Consider the following 15205-nt stretch of genomic DNA (forward strand, 5'->3'; position numbering starts at 1 on the left):
CCTATTTAGACACTAAAATGTGACTGGAATTTAAAGTTGATAAAAATAAATTTAAGCCATTTATTCCTAATGTGGGATCCCTCGGAAGGTGATGCAGAGACTGTGGAGGTGCAGTTTCTCCACATCCAGGTACACAACAACATCTGATGACCTTTCTTGACATCCTAACCTCACAGCAGTGTCACTCTCTCTGTGGAGTAACTTGAGCCGTTCTCTCCTTATCAGTGCACCCATGGTGATGATGCTTGTTGTGGGGCATGCAAATGCAAATGAGTCTTGTGATGTCACAAACAGATTTCAGAAGGAGATGTTGTAGCAAGACGGTAACTATAAATGCTCTTTTTAGACTAGGGAGGAAGTTTTGAGTTCTAAAACTTACAGTATGTTTTTATAGTACAGTTACCTCTTATGTCTTAATTTCAAGTTTCATGACCCCTTTAAATCAGTAGTTTTAATTTCCTCCAACTCAATGAAGACTAAACTGAAGCAAATGTTTTGGGCTCTTCAGCTTGCATGTCTAGCCTTGGTAACCATGATTTCCAGGGCCCACAGCCATGGGGGGCCCACAAAGATTTTGGTCACTTTTGGTTATTTTGTCATGACTTGATTATAAAATGCATAATATGCCAAATCATTATATTACAGACTAGCTTAAATAAAACAACAACACAAAATATGCTGTTATTTTGAAATAATTCCCCCAACACACCACTCAAAAAAGGACGTCAAAGTGGTTTAGCCCTCTGTCGGTAGTTCCAGCTCTCTCCTGTGGGAGCGCCGCTCCCGGAGTGGTAACTAACTTGCTCATGACAGCATCACTTGGATGGAGCTAAAGAAGATCACCATCATACTGTATATAATATAGGGCTGTTCGATTCCAGACATTTTGGAGTCAATTCCAATTCCTGGTTTTCATAATCGATGGAATCGATTCCAAGGGTCGATTCCAGACTCATTTTTTCTATTCTTTTTCGATTCCATTAAAAAAGTGAGGTAAAGTTAAATCTCATAATAAACAGCTAATTTTTTAAGCGTTCTTTGCACTATTTGTGATAGAATGAATGGCATTTACTATTTATAGGTCTATTCTAGTATTAAATTTGGTCCTAGATGCACATCCCAAAGTGCAATGCTTCAATCGGGATAAATTTGAGGGAACTTTTATCTACATTGAAATTGCCTGTTACCACCCATCAGTTGATCTTGTTATAAAGAGGTTTATATTAGTTGTCCACTACTTTTTTACACTCAATAAAAATGTACAAAACATACATTTTGTTTTATTTAAAAATCCAGGTTTTTGTACTGGTTTATTTCATATAATATTACAATATTTTTCATAATGCGTATTTAAAATTTTGGTTTAGAATATGATTTCATAGAATAATTTTTATGTAAAAATTGTGTAAAAAGAATGAAAAACAAATAGGCAAAATGTCTTAAAACATAGGCCTACTGTAAAAATATCCAGAATGAGTAGAGAAGTGTTAGACTCCTGCTTTTATGAGTGCAGTCCATTCATTATTTAAACTTTAACCTACCAATTTAATGAGATGAACTGAGAAGCTAACTCTGTTACTTGATCCTCCTCTGCCATCTTCTGGTTGCAGACAGGTGTTGTAACATCGGTGAAGTTGTTACTATACAACAACTTTCCATCACAAATTTAGCATTTTATTAGATTATTAGTCTGATCCAAAGTAAAATACTGGCAGACTACAGTATAGGTCTGGAAAGCAGCTGTCCGATGTGTTGAAGGGCTTGGGCGATTGCGTCATACAGATTTAAACAAACGGAGCACATATTATGGCTGACGAACTACAAAAGATTCAGAATCAGGTTGATGATTATTAAGCTGAAGTCATTTTATAATCCTTTTGTTAATTGAATTAGTGCTGTTAAGGCTTCTGGAATGTGTAGTAGTTCAGTGGTAACGAAAGTTAACATATCAGTCCATTTCCCCCATCTTTGGAATGGATTCCAAGCTTTAGAGTCGATTCTCGATTCCCAATGCCTCAGAATCGAGAAATCGCTTCTTTTTTTGTTTTATTTTTGCATGTCAGGTAAAAAAAACACAAATCTAGTCACTAAAAGCGCCAGGAGAAAAGAGAGGCAGTGAGGACTGAAGGGGCCCAGAGGAAAACCGCATTCTTTTCCAAGAAAGGTGAGTGCTTTATGTTATGTAAAGTACATCTTTTAATTGGCTTGCATGGGCTAAGCCATCTTTTAGCTTTGCCGCTGTAGGCAATAAACGTTCAATTCTTCGGACGCTCAATTCCTTTTAAGTTAAAACTTTTAACCATTGAGCAGCCTCTGTTACATTTGGTTGTCAGCTTACATCCACTGTCTGACATCATCACTGTGTTTTTAAAATATACTCACACAGAGTTCAGATTGAAGCCTTTTGCTGTCCTCTGGCACAGTTGTAACATACATGTTAAATGTGCTTTAAAAATAAACTTGACTTATATTTTTGCATCGCTTTTAATTCGATTACATCATTCACAATGCTTCATTAGATTGTAATTCATTCCCTCATACGTTAAGTACACAGACTTGTACAGTGGTGTAGTAGTGTCTGAAGAGGTTGGGCATACTGTGAATTTATGAAATTACGGTTACTCCAGGGTTGCTTGTGCATCAGACCTGAAAATGTCCCACCCCTTACTGAAACGGAAAATATGATTGGTTAGCAAATATCCAGTCGCATCTGAAATGAACGTTCTGATTGGTGGATCAGCTTAGTCATACTGTCTGTTTTGCCAATGCCATCAGTTGTATTTCTCGATTTTCAATACTTTTTTGCTTCAAGTCAAAGTTTGTGAAGTTGTGCTTCACCTCGGAGCTGGTTGGTTTGGTTCATGGCTTAAAATGCTTTTATGGAGGATTTCATCAAATCCTTGTGGAAAAAATGAATGGGAAAGTTTACTTCTGGAACTAAGGAGGAGGAAAAAGTGAATGGAAAATAATTGTAAATGCAGATTCCCTAGTCACTACTATTTTTGCCAAAATCTAATATGGTGTTGGCAGCCCAAGTCTCTAACCAATAGGTTATAACCACAAATGTGTATTTTGGGTGTTTGGAGTAAAAAAAACTATATAACATTAGGGGCTCTATTTTTGTGAGTGCGCAAAGTGCAGTGCAATTTCCGTGCCAGCGCAAAGCACAAATGAGCATGGGTGGGAGTGTTTGTGCTACTGTGGATGGAGGCGCACAAACTGTGGGTGTATTGTATGTAAATAAAGTGGCGCAAAGCGCAATTTGCTATTTTCTTTAGAATTTGGACGTTGCTCTAAGACGTTTCAATACCACCTAAGCGCAAAGTCCAAATTCAGTTCCTGCATATTCAGTTTGGAGATTTCACCAGCAGGTGGTAATAAAGTTCATGTCCAAATTCTGAAAGTACAGAACATCAAATAATGTCCTTGATGATCACTGTTGAAGCCGTTTGTTGAATAAAAATAATGAGATTTGTGTTACATTTTCTAGAGGTCATGGTTTATTTTTTTTCAATTATTATTATTTTTATTGTTATGTTTAAGTCACTGCAGAAGGGGCCAGAGGAAGAAGGAGAGAGTATAAAAAGTAACGTGTCCCAAGGACGCACAAAATTATGTAAATCCATATTTTTATTCTTCCAATTCATTGTATACAGTCCATTTACACTACAAACTTCTTATGAACGTACTGTCTTTGTTTACATCGCTGGTGGTTGACAGGGAATGGACTGTATAATAAGACAGAGACGGTGCCGGAGAAGAACCTCCATTGACCCTTTTAGCGCCTTGCACACGCGATTTCGCCAAACTTGTGCATACACTTAGCGCACGCTTGCACGAAAATATCAACACTTCACGGCCATGCCCACTGACTTTGCGCTTATGAGTTAAGGCATTGCGCTGCGCTTAGCGCTTACATGCTTAAAATACACTATATTGCCAAAAGTATTCGCTCATCTGCCTTTAGACGCATATGAACTTAAGTGACATCCCACTCTTAATCCATAGGGTTTAATATGACGTCGGCCCACCCTTTGCAGCTATAACAGCTTCAACTCTTCTGGGAAGGCTTTCCACAAGGTTTAGGAGTGTGTTTATGGGAACTTTTGACCATTCTTCCAGAAGCGCATTTGTGAGGTCAGACACTGACGTTGGACGAGAAGGCCTGGCTCGCAGTCTTTGCACTAATTCATCCCAAAGGTGCTCTGTCGGGTTGAGGTCAGGACTCTGTGCAGGCCAGTCAAGTTCTTCCACACCAAACTCGCTCATCCATGTCTTTATGGACCTTGCTTTGTGCACTGGTGCGCAGTCATGTTGGAACAGGAAGGGGCCATCCCCAAACTTTTCCCACAATGTTGGGAGCATGGAATTGTCCAAAATCTCTTGGTATGCTGAAGCATTCAGAGTTCCTTTTACTGGAACTAAGGGGCCAAGCCCAGCTCCTGAAAAACAACCCCACACCATAATCCCCCCCTCCACCAAACTTCACAGTTGGCACAATGCAGTCAGACAAGTACCGTTCTCCTGGCAACCGCCAAACCCAGACTCGTCCATCAGATTGCCAGATGGAGAAGCGTGATTCGTCACTCCAGAGAACGCGTCTCCACTGCTCTAGAGTCCAGTGGCGGCGTGCTTTACACCACTGCATCCGACACTTTGCATTGCACTTGGTGATGTATGGCTTGGATGCAGCTGCTCGGCCATGGAAACCCATTCCATGAAGCTCTCTACGCACTGTTCTTGAGCTAATCTGAAGGCCACATGAACTTTGGAGGTCTGTAGCGATTGACTCTGCAGAAAGTTGACGACCTCTGCGCACTATGCGCCTCAGCATCCGCTGACCCCGCTCTGTCATTTTACGTGGCCTACCACTTCGTGGCTGAGTTGCTGTCATTCCCAATCGCTTCCACTTTGTTATAATACCACTGACAGTTGACTGTGGAATATTTAGTAGTGAGGAAATTTCACGACTGGACTTGTTGCACAGGTGGCATCCTATCACAGTACCATGCTGGAATTCACTGAGCTCCTGAGAGCGGCCCATTCTTTCACAAATATTTGTAGAAGCAGTCTGCATGCCTAGTGCTTCATTTTATACACCTGTGGCCATGGAAGTGATTGGAACACCTGAATTCAATTATTTGGATGGGTGAGCGAATACTTTTGGCAATATAGTGTAGGTCCCTAGATGTAGTTTCTCAAATGGAAAAATACTTTTAAAGGAATCACCACAGTATGCACAGTGTGAAAATGTTTCTATTGTAGATGTAGTTCAGTAAATATGATGTGCTGTGTTTGCTAACCAATGGTCTGTGCTCTATGAGAGCTGCAGGAGGAGGTGGTGGTCTGGCGGCCAGCAGTGGGGCCAGGGACATAGGGGCGACTCCGATCTCCTCGGCCCGATCCAGTTCGCCCAGCTGCTGTGTGATGGAGTCCATCTCCTCCTGCAGTCGTTCAGTGTGGACGCTGATCTCAGAAATCTTCTCAGCAGCCTGAACGGTAAGGAACGCCTCCTTTAGATCTACTAGATGCAGCACCCGCCACTCCTCGAGCCGAACCAACCTTTGAAGCTCATCAAACTGCTGGTTCACGTACTGCTCCAGCTCATCTGTACTCATCTGAAACATCCACAAACACTTTCCTAATAACAATAAAGCACTGAGAATAGTTACTTGTTCAAAAAAGCTCAAAAGACAAGCTAAATCAAAACCTTACATGGAAGTTGTAGAGTAGTAATCTTAATAGTACAATCAAGAAAAAAAAAAAAAAAAAAAAAAGGAGTAAAGATTCTTTTTAGCGTAATAACTAAAGCAGTGCTTTCACACTGACTTCTGCTGCTTAACAGAGCTGCTGCTCTCTTCAGAAAAGAGACTTCTCAGTATCTGTGTTGAGTATTTCCTATACTAATGACCATACTATTATTAAGTGGTTGTCAGGAGTGGAAAAAACTTGATCATCATAAAATCGAACTTACATAAAGAGGAGGACCGCATTTACATCGAAATGGTAACTAATTTATATGGAATGGAACAATCCTCAAATTGTGCATTCACCAGTACATGTAAGAGAAGCTTGTTTGCATGTTAATGTGTTCAACTTGTCTTGCGTTAGAGCAAAAAACTTGGAATGGATATTAAGATTTTCACTGAATAATTACTTAAATTTGGGGTTGTTTTTCACCAAAACCTATTGTATGTATTCAGAAGAATATGACAGAGGAGCCGCATAGACTACTTTTATGATACTTATGTGTCCAAAGAGTCAGAGTTGATACATCACCGTTGAGACAAAGAAAATAAGCACAATTACTTAAAACTATTTTAAAAAAAACTCTAGCCTGTGTGACCTTGTTGACCTCATCGCAGATGAAATATGAAAAGAGGACCTTGAAGGCTGACTTTTTGAAACTGGACTGAAATTTGTTTTGTTTTTTACTTTTTTGACTAATATTTGACTGATGTGATGTGTTTTATTAAAGATATATATATATATATATAAACACACACATACATACACACACACACACACACACAGTCGTGCTCAAAAGTTTACATACCCTGGCAGAAAATGTGACATTTTGGTATTGATTTTGAAAATATGACTGATCATGCAAAAAAACAAAAAAACTGTCTTTTATTTAAGGATAGTGATCATATGAAGCCATTTATTATCACATAGTTGTTTGGCTCCTTTTTAAATCACAATGATAACAGAAATCACCCAAATGGCCCTGATCAAAAGTTTACATACCCTTGAATGTTTGGCCTTGTTATAGACACACAAAGTGACACATACAGGTTTAAATGGCAATTAAAGGTTCATTTCCCACACCTGTGGCTTTTTAAATTGCAGTTAGTGTCTGTGTATAAATAGTCAATGAGTTTGTTAGCTCTCACGTGGATGCACTGAGCAGGCTAGATACTGAGCCATGGGGAGCAGAAAAGAACTGTCAAAAGACCTGCTTAATAAGGTAACGGAACTTTATAAAGATGGAAAGGATATAAAAAGATAACCAAAGCCTTGAAAATGCCAGTCAGTACTGTTCAATCACTTATTAATAAGTGGAAAATTCGGGGATCTCTTGATACCAAGCCAAGGTCAGGTAGACCAAGAAAGATTTCAGCCACTGTTCGGAATACAAAGAGAAATAACCTCAGGAGAAATACAGGCTGCTCTGGAAAAAGACGGTGTGGTTGTTTCAAGGAGCACAATACTTGAACAATAATTAGCTGTATGGTTGAGCTGCCAGAAAGAAGCCTTTACTGTGCCAATGCCACAAAAAAGCCCAGTTACAATATGCCCGACAACACCTTGACACGCCTCACAGCTTCTGGCACACTGTAATTTGGAGTGACAAGACCAAAATAGAGCTTTAAGGTCACAACCATAAGTGCTATTTTTGGAGAGGGGTCAACAAGGCCTATAGTGAAAAGAATACCATCCCCACTGTGAAGCATGGTGGTGGCTCACTGATGTTTTGGGGGGGTGTGAGCTCTAAAGGCACGGGGAATCTTGTGAAAATTGATGGCAAGATGAATGCAGCATGTTATCAGAAAATACTGACAGACAATTTGCATTATTCTGCACGAAAGCTGTGCATGGGACGCTCTTGGACTTTCCAGCACGAAAATGACCCTAAGCACAAGGCCAAGTTGACCCTCCAGTGGTTACAGCAGAAAAAGGTGAAGGTTCTGGAGTGGCCATCACAGTCTCCTGACCTTAATATCATCAAGCCACTCTGGGGAGATCTAAAAAACGTGCGGTTCATGCAAGACGACCAAAGACTTTGCATGAACTGGAGGCATTCTGCCAAGACGAATGGGAAGCTATACCACCTGCAAGAATTTGGGGCCTCATAGACAACTATTACAAAAGACTGCATGCTGTCATTGATGCTAAAGGGGGCAATACACAGTATTAAGAACTAAGGGTATGCAGACTTTTAAACAGGGGTCATTTCAAATTTTTTCTTTGTTGCCATGTTTTGTTTTATGATTGTGCCATTCTGTTATAACCTACAGTTGAATATGAATGTCATAAGAAATAAAAGAAATGTGTTTTGCCTGCTCACTCATGTTTTCTTTAAAAATGGTACATATATTACCAGTTCTCCATGGGTATGCAAACTTTTGAGCACAACTGTATATATTTACATTAACCTCAGACTTTCTTCATGAGGACATAGTTATCTTTTTTTTTTTTAAGATACATTTTTATATTTATGTTTTTTTTAGGTTTAATGTACACTCACTGAGCACTTTATTAGGAACATTTGTACACCTACTTATTCATGCGATTATCTAATCAGCCAATTGTGTGGCAGCAGTGCAATGCATTAAACCATTCACATACATGTCAGGAGCTTCAGTTAATGTTCACATCAACCAACGGAATGGGGACAAAATGTTTTCCCCAATGATTTCGACCATGGCATGATTGTTGGTGCCAGATGGGCTGGTTTGAGTATTTCTATAACTGCTAATCTCCTGGCATTTTCATGCACAAAAGTCTCTAAAGTTTACTCGGAATAGTGCCAAAAACAAAACAAAAAATCCAGTGAGCGACAGTTCTATGGACAGAATCGCCTTGTTGATGAGAGAGCTCAACGGAGAATGGCCAGACTGGTTCGAGCTCACAGAAAGGCTACGGTAACTCGGATAACCGCTCTGTACAATTGTAGTGAGCAGAATATCATCTCAGAATTCACAACACATCGAACCTTGAGGTGGATGGACTACAACCACAGAAGACCATGTCGGGAACTTTATTAGAATGATAGTGTTCCTAATAAAGTGCTCAGTGAATGTATATTTTAACTATATGAAGTACTGAGTTAAGTCCAGTTCGAACCAAATTTTTTCAGTGCAGTTGTTTGTTCCGCATGAGCTTTTGAATGGAAACAATGGATTCCGATGCCGCTATTCATTCCAGGTCCGTCAAATCGTCAATCCAAAGGTTTTTTTTTATAGAGAGTGGTCCAATTTTTTTTTTCATCGGACTATATCGCATACATAAACTCATTATGTTTTTGAAAGTCTGCTTATGTTTTTTTGTCTTAATGTACAGTACTGTGCAAAAGTCTTAGGCACATCAGATGTTTCACAAAAGCATTTGTCTTAAGATGGTTATTTATATCTTCAGCTTTAGTGTGTCAATAGGAAATATAAATGTTAGTCCCAAACTTTTGCAAATAGAAAATATTAGAACAGAAGAACAGTGAGCCCTGCAACAGATGTCATGGCCCCCACTGAACATTGAGTCAGTCTGAGTTTACATAAAGAGACAGAAGCAACTGAGACAGTCTAAATAGATAGAAGAACTGTGGCGAATTCTCCAAGAAGCTTGGAACATCCTATCTGCCAACAACCAAGAAAAACTGTGTCCAGGTGTACCTAGGAGAATTGGTGCTGTTTTAAAGGCAAAGGTGGTCACAACAAATATTGATTTTAGCTTTTTTATGTTTACTGGACTTTGTATGACAGTGATAAATGAAAATTATTTATGTCATTATTTTTGAAGACATCCTCACTATGCAACATTTTCACAAGTGCCTAAAACTTTTGCACAGTACTGTACATTATTTAATATGTAAGCTATATAACTGTTATATTCTAATTGCATTAAAAATAGCAGCGAGGTTCGGCAATTGGTTTGCACTAAGCTCATAGTAAAATATCCCATAAAAGGATTCATTACATTCAATGTTTTACTTTAGACAAATGATTGGCAGAACCTCACTACTATTTTTATTGCAAGGATAATATAACAAAGAATTACAATAATCTAAATAAAGACTGTGAGCCAGTGTTCTTTTAAATATAATTTTTAATATTATGCATCCTATTTTGTACTATACTGTTATTCTTAATGTCCATTATTCCACTTATATTTATATCACTTTACTTTGTACAATATTATCCAGGCATTAATCCAGGGATTATAAAAATAGAAGCTGGGTTCGGGAGCCTGTTTGGAATATTCGTAGCAAAATACATGTGCAAAAACATATGCAACCGCACTCACTCACATAAAAAAACAGATAATATACTCCTCAAAATGCATCAACACCATGGAAAGAACATAATGAATCAATTTAGCCAAATTAGGTAAATGAATGCTTTAACAGCGTTCACTCTATTAATCTCTAACAGCTGAAGGTGCGAGACAGGTATGAATGTTGTAGAACAGCAACAGAGCCACCTACTGTACAGGGGTGAAATAGTTTTTCTTTTCATTTTTTTAAGGATTCAGTGTGAATAGACCTTTCGTCAGAAGTTTGTCTCGCAATATGAGGACAGGAGGGTTAAGTGGTAGTGGGTGATAATGTAATATCATAACTGTAATAAAATAAAGAGAAAAATCTTATACGATTTTTCAGAAAAGTCTGTGATCATCTCTGATTAAAGTGAAACGTTAAATGTTGCCATTTTAAAAACTAATGGCAGGTAAAGTTGTGGGACAAATGTTGTCCTATGTGTCAAGAATCAGTGCACAGTTAGAAAGAGCAGTATAGGTGTATATGACAAGCAACTGGATTCAGGGCCACATTAAGGCACGAGCTTACCTGCTGTGGGGCCCCAAACTCCCAGGGGGTGGCCACCCTTTTCTCCCCTGTAGATGTTTGTGTGAGGATGCGTATGTAAACACATTCAGCAGGAGACGCTGATGTAAACACAGAGATGGTGCGCAATGGCGAAACCCGTCTGTGTAGCACATGGTCTTAGAGTAACAAACCCCCACCCCCACCCCGTCTGATGACTGGCAGGGCCCAGCAAACTGTAATCCACATTAATTAGCCCTGGATTCAGGTTTGGTTCAAATCATTTACTCACATCCGGGCTGGTCCATTTGGCCTTGATCTTCTCGGCTATTTCTTGAGTGTGTTCCAGTAGGTCAATGCCTTCTTTGCTCTGAAACACAAAGACACATTCAGAAAGAGTGATTCTGAATTATTGTTCACTTTCTTAGAAGACAAGAAGTATTTCAATTGACATTCTTATAGCAAAACAATATTTTTTAAAATTAATGCTAGGAGGTTGCTGGCCTTATGTTTCCAGCGACATCCATATGAGACCAATAGGATATTTCCTATTGCCTTGTGAGCACAGTACAATACACGCTTTTCACAACACACGTCGTTTCAAAGCAGCTTTACAGAAAATTATACTGTATCAGAAAATTAATCAGTAATGTCTGTGATGTCTTAAAGTTTTCATTGTGCTGTTAGATGAAAACGTGATTATGGTGATTAGCAAGGTGATTATGCCTTAAAAACATTATTTGTCTTTGCACCCCCAGTGAGCAAGTCAAAGGCAGTTGTGCCAAGGAACACATTCCACTTTATGAGAGTGCAGACAATTCTATGATCAAGATGATTCAGGCAGAGGTCAGTGAGGTGCACTGCAGCCCTTGTGGTTTAATAATCGTGATATTGTGATTTTGTTTTTATTTTGATTAGTTGTTCTGCCCTAAATATGACATTAATAGCAGCCATTTAGCGCACTTGAAATGCTTTGACATTAAAGTTGCTCTCTTGTGCAGATCCAGCGACAGCAACTTACCACTTCCAGGCCCGGATCACTGCCTGCTTTTGTCACGGACTGACAGTAATGCAGAATTCGTGAGTTAGAGGGACACAGTTTTGATCCAGGCTGATATACTGCATGTTTCAGAGAAAGCTCTATGAGTGCTCCACAGGAATATGCACTTCACAGAAAGAAATTGCTGGATTTGCTCAAGTTTTGTTAGGTTTGTGAATTAAATCTTTGAAAGATATCCAATCTGCATATTTGTAGATGGTATATGATAAATGTTTTAGTACTATTTGCCTTTTTGTCATTGGACAAGACAGCTAAAAGTTATAGGGCACTGAAGAATAAGGGCGCAAGCACTTAACATCAGAAGTTTGGCTGCGTCTCCTGAGCCAGTGGTACAGTTTAAATGAGACTGTGTTGCATGCCAGTCTATTATTGTTGTAACAGGATGGCACATAACAACAAAACAAACTGTGACTGGTCGTTTGCATGCCTCAGACGGCTCTTTCACATGCAAATGAGTGATTATCAGTGCCATCGTGGCTTGCTAAATTAATCAGCCAAAATTAATCTGCATATTTATCAGATATTTGAAAAATACCAAATATCGACCGATTTATCGCCCCAGTGATATATTGGTTGACCACTACTTTGCAAGTAAATGCGCTCAGTGTCAGCTGGGAGAGGCTGTCTATTAATGCAGCAATGAGGCTAACGTGCAGCTGCTATGTTTTTTCAATTTTTTCGGCCAGTGGAATCTGGAGACTATTGCAAACCGGCCCACTTTTCCACTGACTTGAGAACCAAGCTACATAGTAGTTTTACAGGACTACTTAACCCGCCCAGAAACAAATATGGTGCATAGGGCTGGGTAATATGACAATATATAAAGTGTCAATCGATAGAGATTTTGCTATATTGAGTATATTGCAAAATGTAAATATCCATGTGCGCAGCGTGGGGTTATCTTAGGGCTGCACGATTATGACAAAAATCTAAATAGTTGATTATTGCCCTTGATATGATTATTCATTCTGATTAAAAGATTAAATGACTGTGATGTCACAAAGTATGCAATCGTGTGGTTTTAGTAGATTTTAATGCTGGATATGAGCTGCGCTCCAGTTTTTTTTATAGCATCTTTTAAGCATTAAATAATGTTTGTTAATGTTAGGCCTAACAAACGTTATTTTAAAGGGATAACTATGGTATATAAGAAATATATGTAGATGTTTTCAGAACTATTGACAGAACCAATTTTTACTTGATTTAATATGCCTGTGTGACATGTAACAGGTTGATAAATACACATCCTCAATTTTAACACACCTCTAAAGCCAGAGAAAAGTGGCATAAAATCAAAAACTACACATTCATTCCCTTAGATCTTCAATGGTGATCTTGTTCATGTAAGATCATCGTTAGATTTATTTGGCCTCACCGGTTGCACTTTGAAAATTAAAAACGACCATTTGCGATCAAAGTTTGTGTGATTGGTGAAAATGTTAAATCTACCAATAACAGCTGTGGGGCAAATGCATCTAATGAGAGCAGACATGATGATAATGACGGTGATACTTGAAATATGCCATTTATGCCATATTCTTTCTGTTGGCTACACCTCCAAAACAAGCTTAGAACAGTTAAGCTAAATTACTTTGTTGCTAATTTATTCAAATTCACATTGGCTAACTTATTAACATGACAAAACTAAACTGTTATTCAATTTTTATTAAATTGTACGCTCCAGAGTTCTGTACTCTCGCAAAAGCTCTCATTAAACGCAACAAGAGCAGGCTTAAATTAAAGGCTGTAATCGTCAGTTTTCACGATTACCTAATCTTGGAAGCTGTAATCGTAATCGCGATTACTTTTTCTATTAATTGTGCAGCCCTAGCTTATCTATCAATGGGGAGGGCTTCATGCGAGACTGAGATCATTTTGTTTTAAATTTGGCGGCCACCACTGCACATTTAATGACATTCATTTTGCGTTTGTTGCTTCATAAGCACTTAATATGCTTCTCATCTGACACGCGCATCTATGTTTCATGTGCGTGTCACGTACGCTATCTCGAGCACACAAGTGCGCGCAAGTCCAGAAGGCTTCCCGATATTTACCTGAGAGTGCAGAGTGGGATCATTCATGCTACTCAATCATTTCAGGAGAAACCCTGAAAAAAATCTCCACAGAACAGGACAACTCCCAGACAAGTCAAGAAATGAAGAGGAGCTTATTATTAAAACCGGTGCAACATCTGTGGTGTAGGTTCACAAAAACCAACACAGAGCAGTAAAAATGTAATCTGCAAACTGTCACATGATGATAATAACTCGTAATACAAGGTAATTTGTTTTACCTCCTCAAATGAAGCACGCAAAATCATATTATGAAAGCCAAAAGATGCACTCTGCAGGCTGCTGAGAATGTTTCTTCATTTTGAAAGTCGCTTTGGATAAAAGGGTCTGCTAAATTAATAAATCTAATGTAAATGCATTAATTCAGTAATATTTTTGCAAGTGTTTATATTCATTTAATATTTATTTTCTGCAAGAAGTGTTTACATAAATCTTGATATATTCCGCAAGTGTTTATTTTTATTAGATTTTGTTTTAACTTATTTTCTTTGTTGCATTGCTTTGGGAAGATCTTACGTTTCTTGAGGAAAGTTTTTTATAATAATAATAATAATAATAATAATAACAACAACAACAATAATGGCCAACAACATATCAGACTGAAATGTGGCATAATGTGAAATTAAGCATTATGGAATGATTTAAAACCAAGTTGAGTGGGGTTTTTGTTTACTTGGACTATTGTCAAGTTCCAAATAAAAAAATAAAAAAATTATATAACAGGATGTATTATCCAAAAATAGGCAGTATATGGTTATTTCATATATAAAAACATTTCAATTGATTTTCAAAAAAAAAAGAAAATCGTTTAGGACATCTACTTTGTGCATGACGAGTAATTTTTCCAACAACTGTTTACAGACAGACTGTTTCACTTTTAATTGACTATATCACAATTCCAGTGGATAAGAAGTTTACATGCACTAAGTTAACTGTGCCTTTATTTTTCTGGAAAAGCATGTCAAGCATTTAGGCAATTACCCAGTTAGCTTCTGATATGCTAATTAGCTAATTGGAGGTGTACCTGTGGATGTATTTTAAGGCCTGCCTTCAAACTCAGTGCCTCTGCTTGACATCTCCCAATTTCAGGAATGCCGTAACAATGCTTACTCATTTAGCCCAGCTCCCGGAGAGCGAATATACACTACCGGTCAAAACTTCTGAAACACTTGACTGAAATTTTTCTCATGATCTTAAAAATCTTTTGATCTGAAGGCATATGCTTAAATGTTTGAAATTAGTTTTGTAAACAAAAATATAATTGTGCCAACATATTCATTTATTTCATTACAAAACTAAAAATTAATTTAAAAAAAAGTTTTTGAAATTGATGGCTTGTACCAAATAATAAAGAAAAGCAGCCAATAAGTGCCCAACATAGATGGGAACTCCTTCAGTACTGTTTAAAAAGCATCCCAGGGTGATACCTCAAGAAGTTGGTTGAGAAAATGTCAAGAGTACATGTCTGCAAATTCTAGGCAAAGGGTGACTACTATGAAGATGCTAAAATATAACACAGTTTTGATTTCTTTT

General features: G+C 38.2%; 1 protein-coding gene across 1 annotated transcript in view; it reads right to left on the minus strand.

Moving 5' to 3' along the window:
- LOC127435778 (tripartite motif-containing protein 44-like) overlaps window positions 1–15205 on the minus strand; it is a 40933-nt gene that overhangs the window by 5368 nt on the left and 20360 nt on the right. The window contains exons 3-4 of the mRNA XM_051689475.1: window positions 10833–10910; window positions 5304–5618 (exon numbers count right to left, since the gene is read on the minus strand). Coding sequence (XP_051545435.1) covers window positions 5304–5618; window positions 10833–10910 — 393 coding nt within the window. The remainder of the gene's footprint in view (window positions 1–5303; window positions 5619–10832; window positions 10911–15205) is intronic.

The sequence above is a fragment of the Myxocyprinus asiaticus genome, chromosome 46 (assembly GCF_019703515.2).
Source record: "Myxocyprinus asiaticus isolate MX2 ecotype Aquarium Trade chromosome 46, UBuf_Myxa_2, whole genome shotgun sequence".
NCBI lineage: Eukaryota > Metazoa > Chordata > Actinopteri > Cypriniformes > Catostomidae > Myxocyprinus > Myxocyprinus asiaticus.